The sequence below is a fragment of the Harpegnathos saltator genome, unplaced genomic scaffold (genome assembly GCF_003227715.2).
Source record: "Harpegnathos saltator strain DR-91 unplaced genomic scaffold, Hsal_v8.6 scaffold60, whole genome shotgun sequence".
NCBI classification, from domain to species: Eukaryota; Metazoa; Arthropoda; class Insecta; order Hymenoptera; family Formicidae; genus Harpegnathos; species Harpegnathos saltator.
This window is the reverse complement of record NW_020230427.1, coordinates 1,109,221-1,114,583: the sequence shown is the minus strand read 5'-3', so window position 1 is coordinate 1,114,583 and position 5,363 is coordinate 1,109,221. Positions and strand designations below refer to the sequence as shown.

At 35.9% G+C, this 5,363-nt stretch overlaps 1 protein-coding gene across 6 annotated transcripts; it reads right to left on the bottom strand.

Annotated features, from left to right (window-relative positions):
• Positions 1–574: 574 nt before the first annotated feature.
• Positions 575–4,218, bottom strand: LOC112589789 (hybrid signal transduction histidine kinase A-like). Of its 6 annotated transcripts, none has more exons than XM_025304341.1 (6): positions 3,897–4,217; positions 3,503–3,694; positions 1,911–3,393; positions 1,648–1,787; positions 1,386–1,547; positions 575–759 (listed from the first exon to the last, which is right to left on the bottom strand). In XM_025304341.1, the coding sequence occupies exons 2-5, from the start codon at positions 3,650–3,652 to the stop codon at positions 1,530–1,532; spliced, it is 1,791 nt and encodes a 596-aa protein (XP_025160126.1). In that variant the 5' UTR covers positions 3,653–3,694; positions 3,897–4,217; the 3' UTR covers positions 575–759; positions 1,386–1,529. The 6 variants fall into 6 exon arrangements, with proteins under 6 accessions (XP_025160126.1, XP_025160127.1, XP_025160128.1 ...); XM_025304342.1 differs by having other exon boundaries at positions 3,958–4,217; XM_025304343.1 differs by having other exon boundaries at positions 3,966–4,217.
• Positions 4,219–5,363: the final 1,145 nt, after the last annotated feature.

Below are 5,363 nucleotides of genomic sequence, written 5' to 3'. Positions count from 1 at the left end.
AGTACAGCTGAAGAACATGTAGAATAAATTAAGTCTAACTTTGTAACTGTAAAAACTTGATGAACCACATAGCCTGCTACTCTGTACAGTACTTTCCCAGTAAGCAAAATGCTAGCAGAATGCGTGCAGATTGACGCCAATTTCGATCAGATCTCTACATCAAAACCATAGTCATTTGTGTCCTCATTAGGCTTGTGTTTTGTCGACAGGACCTGTGTGACAGGCCGTGCGAGCAGATTGTTGGCAAAAACCGCACAGGTCCTGCTGCCAAACTACGCGTAGAGTCTGCGCGCAGAGTTTGCTCGGTTTCTGCCGCCAATCTGCCATCAAAGTCTTGCGCGATTTTTGCTACAAATCTGCCGTCAAATATCCGACAGCAGGATCTGGCGCATATTTGATCGCAGATTGGCGGCATAATTTGATATAACAAATTCTGCGTTAAATTTGTTGCCTATTTGCCATCAAACTATGATAGCAGGCTTTGTTCGAAATCTGCTCGCGCAGGTTTGGCTATCTGGGTTATTTTCTTTTTGTGGTACTGTGAAAGGTAGAATTATGAAGTCTCTTGGCCAATCTCCATTGTTATTCAAAGCAGTATCCAAAGCAGCAAATTTCAACTCTTCAAAGATATTAATAAGTATTTCTCCCTCTGTCTCAAAGTCATAACTACTTCCAGGTACTTCCCTCAAAAGCATTGAAATAGTAGTTTGTCTTAGCCGTTGCGTTACTTGAAGTGGTGTAGGTGTTGGTCTGCGATACCTTATGACAGAGAAAAGATTTTCAATGATATCTTGAGTAAGTCGACCAGTAAACAGAAAGTCATAACCAAGTTCATTCAGGCACAATTCAGCAAGATCTAAAATAGTCTTAGTCGAAATTTTAATTGCAGTCTGTACAGGTTTCCAACTTCCTGATATATACATATGTTGGAACACATCCATTGTCAGTTTAAGAATAGTAATAGCTTGTTCATAAACCTTTGTATTTTTTTTACTTAAAGCAGATAAGAGGGATCTGCAAGTGACATATTAATAGCACCATCCAAGCTGTTGTAACCATTTCAGGGTCACCTCCTTCCATAAAAGCGATATTAAACAAGCTAGCAGCAGTACGATGATTAATGACTCGTCTCGCGACATTTAACTTCATCTTGTCAAAATGATTGCATTGCACATCACTCCTCTTTAATTTTGGAGTCATTCGCCACATATCTCCACTTTGATAATCAATTAGGGCAAAAATATGAGCCACTTTTACTGCTGAAGAAGGCAGACCTTGTTCTTCAACAATTCGATCAGGAAGATGTATAACTTTATTGTTTGTCAGCATTTCTTTGAAATTTTTAAAAGCGTGCACAACATCAGCCATAACAAACATTTTCTGACCTTCAACACATGGATGGCAGAAGCTGTTATTCAGTATCTGCGGACCCACTTCTATTCCCAGGGCTTTCCATACATTACGATTACCCATATCGCAAGTCAGAACACGAACTGTTATTCCCACTTTGTACGACTCACGTACAATTTCTAGACAGCGATCTTTGACTGCTTCAGAAAAAAAAGAATTTCCAGTGAAATCATAGGCTACTGGTTGTTTCCACCGGACAGCTAGTCCTCCTAAGATCCACACCATGATTTTACTTGCCTTTTCCTTTAGCACTGATAGGGATACCTCAGTCCGCCATTTCTCTCTTGTATCAGGATCAGGATATTGAAGCTTTAACTGTGAAGTTACTTTTGGTTTTGCTCCTGGTATAGTACACCAACCTATGTATGACTTGGTTCCTGGATTGTAATCAATTTTCTTCTGAATTGCCATCTCGTCAAAAATAAGAACGCAGTCTTTGTTTATAGTTTTCATTGAGCTTATTTTTTTATAAAGAAGCTTAAAAATGTCATGCAACAAACCAGGCGAGAACTGTACATGTTGAAGTTTAGATTGAAGAAGACGAACAGACGGCAAAGGCATTTGTAACTGTGACTGTAATTGATATCCAGTGGTGCCAGATGCAAAATGCAACTGTAAAGCGATTTGTAATGTCTTATTTGTCCATTTACTGCCGCGACTCGAACTCAAACATAGAGCATTAAGCTGATCCTCCCCAAAACGAGAAGACAATTTATTCTTAAAAGATGATAACTTTTTCTGCCAATATGTAGCTAATTTACGTAAACTGTCAATTTTTCTTTTCAGGACACGGTTTTGCTGTAAAATACTATCAAGTTTCAAAGATGGATTCAATGTAGGTTGAATATCAATAGATAGAATTTTGGATTGTTTCAGCATAGGTTTCCGACAATTTTGAATAAAATAATTTTTACATTCTACGGTACTGGTATTATATGTCATACAACTGTTTACAATACTAGGATTAGGACTGGGACTTCCTTCTATTATAGAATTATCAAGTATTGTATTATCAGGTATTGTATTATCAAATATTATATAACTATCAGGTCCAGTCATGTTTCTCACTATTATATTGTTATTAATAGATTCACACTCCGAATTTCTGCTATATCTTGTGGTACTTATCACAATGCTACTCTTTGAATTAACATTACTTTTAGATTTCCCACATTGTTCAACATTTTCATATATGGAGTTTGTCAATGTATGAATGTTATTACTTTGACTAAAGTCCCGTAGTTCCGCTATTGCACTTAGACCAGTATTATTATTTGTACTTTGATTATTATTATTAATACTTTGGTTAAAATCAGTTGTTGTTTGGACTTCATTCATCTTACTTGCTATCAATGGTACCTTATATTCTCTAAGAATCACATTCATATTCGCACTACAATATGTTACTCCTATCTTATGACTCGACTGATTATCACAGTGCATAATGCTAGAAGGTACTTGACATTCGTCAAGGTCTCTATTCATATTCGTATCACAAGATGTTACTCCTATATTATGACTCGACTGATTATCGTATTGCACAATGCTGGAAGGTATTTTACATTCACTAAGGTCCACATTCATATTCGTATCACAATGTGTTACATTATGACTCGACTGATTATTACAATGCATATAGCTAGAAGATACATTTCTTTGAGAATTAGACTCTATCGCAGTTGGTCGAGGAACCAAAGATGAAACGATCTGTCTTCTTAAGGCTATGGGACATTGTGTCTCATGTATACATTCTGTTTTTGGACGTCCTCTTTTGATGCAAAGTTTTTCATTCTCTTTATTACTTGTCTTTTTGTTCCTATTCTGTAGATGTTTTGGTAGTCCTGGATGATCTTCTAAAGGATTAAAAGTTTTATTATTGACCTGCAAAGGTTTGACATTCCTACAAGTATTTGAGCAGTTGCAAAAAATTATAGGAATAAGGCTTCGAGTATTTGTTTGTAAATCTTCTCTGCTGAAATGTTCCTACAATATAAGATAAGAACCATAAAACAAAATCTTATGACATAACATCTAAACATATATACTTTCTAAAGGAAACAACTATTTTATAATTTTATAATTGCATTCATACCTCACAAAGATAAAATTCATTTCCCATAGTACTTCTGTTTAATTTTTCTAACCATTGTTGCTGCAGATGAGGAATACAAGGGCACCTCCTGAACTTTATCCCAGTACTATACTTATTTGAACAATTATTTGCACTACATACTCGTACCATGATGCAAATCAATATTTAAACACCACAACATAACTACAAATACTGCAAAAATAATAAAGTAATTACATAATTTGAAATTATTCTTATAAATGTTTCATGCAACAGTAAATAGCCATCAAATCTCTTTAAGGAAATACAATAAAACAAGTTTGTAAAAGGTTATGTTCAAATTCCAGCAAGTTTTTTAGACAATGTATTTACATTAGAAACATGTTTCAAAAGATTTAATATAAAATCCACTTACTTTGTATTCTATGATAGACACACTCTTATTTTTCTGCCTTCACATTTTAATGTAAATTAACCTCGCAACCTTCTTATCTAGCAGACAGCTAGCGAACTGTACGATTTTTCCTCGCAAACATGACGTATTCTGACGTTATATAGTACAGCCAATCAAAAACGTGGAGGCAGTTTGCGGCTCTTTGATTTCAGGCTCTTAGGTAACGCGACAATTTCCCGAAAAATGGCGGAGACAAGGTTGGTATCAACGAAAACTTCTAGACGACATAGTTTTAATTCCTAAAGGTTAGTAATATTGTTTAAGTGGTAAGCTGTTAGTTTGCGCAAACTTTTTGACAGATGTACGCACGTGTGTCAAATATTACGTATCGTCAAATTATAAAATATAAAATACTTTATAATATTAAGTATCTATGTATAATCAGTAATGATAGATGTCGAACCGATTCTTTCTTTCGATTAATTTTTTGTTTCAGCTTCCCAGCTATTTAAGTTCTTGCAGAATATTAATAGTTGAAGGCCACTTTCCTGTAAAATAAGATTACCAAAGTCTGAGGTTACTATGTCCTTGAATGCGTCCCAGTAAGCAAAAGTTGAATCACATCCTAACGTCAAATATCAGAGTAAGATGTGTTACTAGCAATGTGATGACAGATTAATGCATCAAACTAAAGCCAGCGGCACACGGTGCTTGTTTTCGTGCTGGATTGCTTGCTGATGAAAATACTGGGTTCTGATTGATGCATTTCCATCCATCTTCGGAAATGTACCAATCACAACGCAATATTTTCATCCAGCAAGCAATCCAGCACGAAAACAAGCACCGTGTGCCGCTGGCTTTAGAATAGGTTAGTAACATTGATGTTTACTGTCATATCATCAATGCTTTTGACAGCTGTATTCGAAATTTTGTTATCACTATCATGTAGCGTACTGACTGATATATTCTTCTTATCTTTTAGGAAACAGGATGTTTTGCCTATGTTTGCCTCTGCAAATAAGGTTATTGTGATTCGAACTTGGCTATCACTGGCAAATAGTAAATGTAACAAAATGATAAGAACTATTTACACTGACTGTGTCTTTTTTTTCATAATTTCACTCACACACAACTTCATACACATCTATGTATGCATCAAATACTTAATATAATGACAGATTAATGCATCAAACTAAAGCCAGCGGCACACGGTGCTTGTTTTCGTGCTGGATTGCTTGCTGGATGAAAATATTGCATTATGATTGGTACATTTCCGAAGATGGATAGAAATGCACCAATCAGAACGCAGTATTTTCATCCAGCAAGCAATCCAGCACGAAAACAAGCACCGTGTGCCGCTGGCTTAACACACGGCACAACCACCAATTAGATTTAGGCACAGTTTACCTCGTCGCACCGTCCCGCAATGGTTATCACACCACAACTCTATGCTCTGTCCCTATGTCTATGGAAAAAGCTGTGATGATA

Bases quoted from the DNA above. Each gene is read 5' to 3' on its own strand.
- LOC112589789 (XM_025304341.1), bottom strand. From the start codon at position 3,652: ATGGTACGAGTATGTAGTGCAAATAATTGTTCAAATAAGTATAGTACT. The intron at 3,394-3,502 runs GTATGAATGCAA...CTTATATTGTAG, and splicing joins ATGAATTTTATCTTTGTGAG to GAACATTTCAGCAGAGAAGA. The intron at 1,788-1,910 runs GTTTGTTGCATG...ATTACAATCCAG, and splicing joins ACATGTACAGTTCTCGCCTG to GAACCAAGTCATACATAGGT.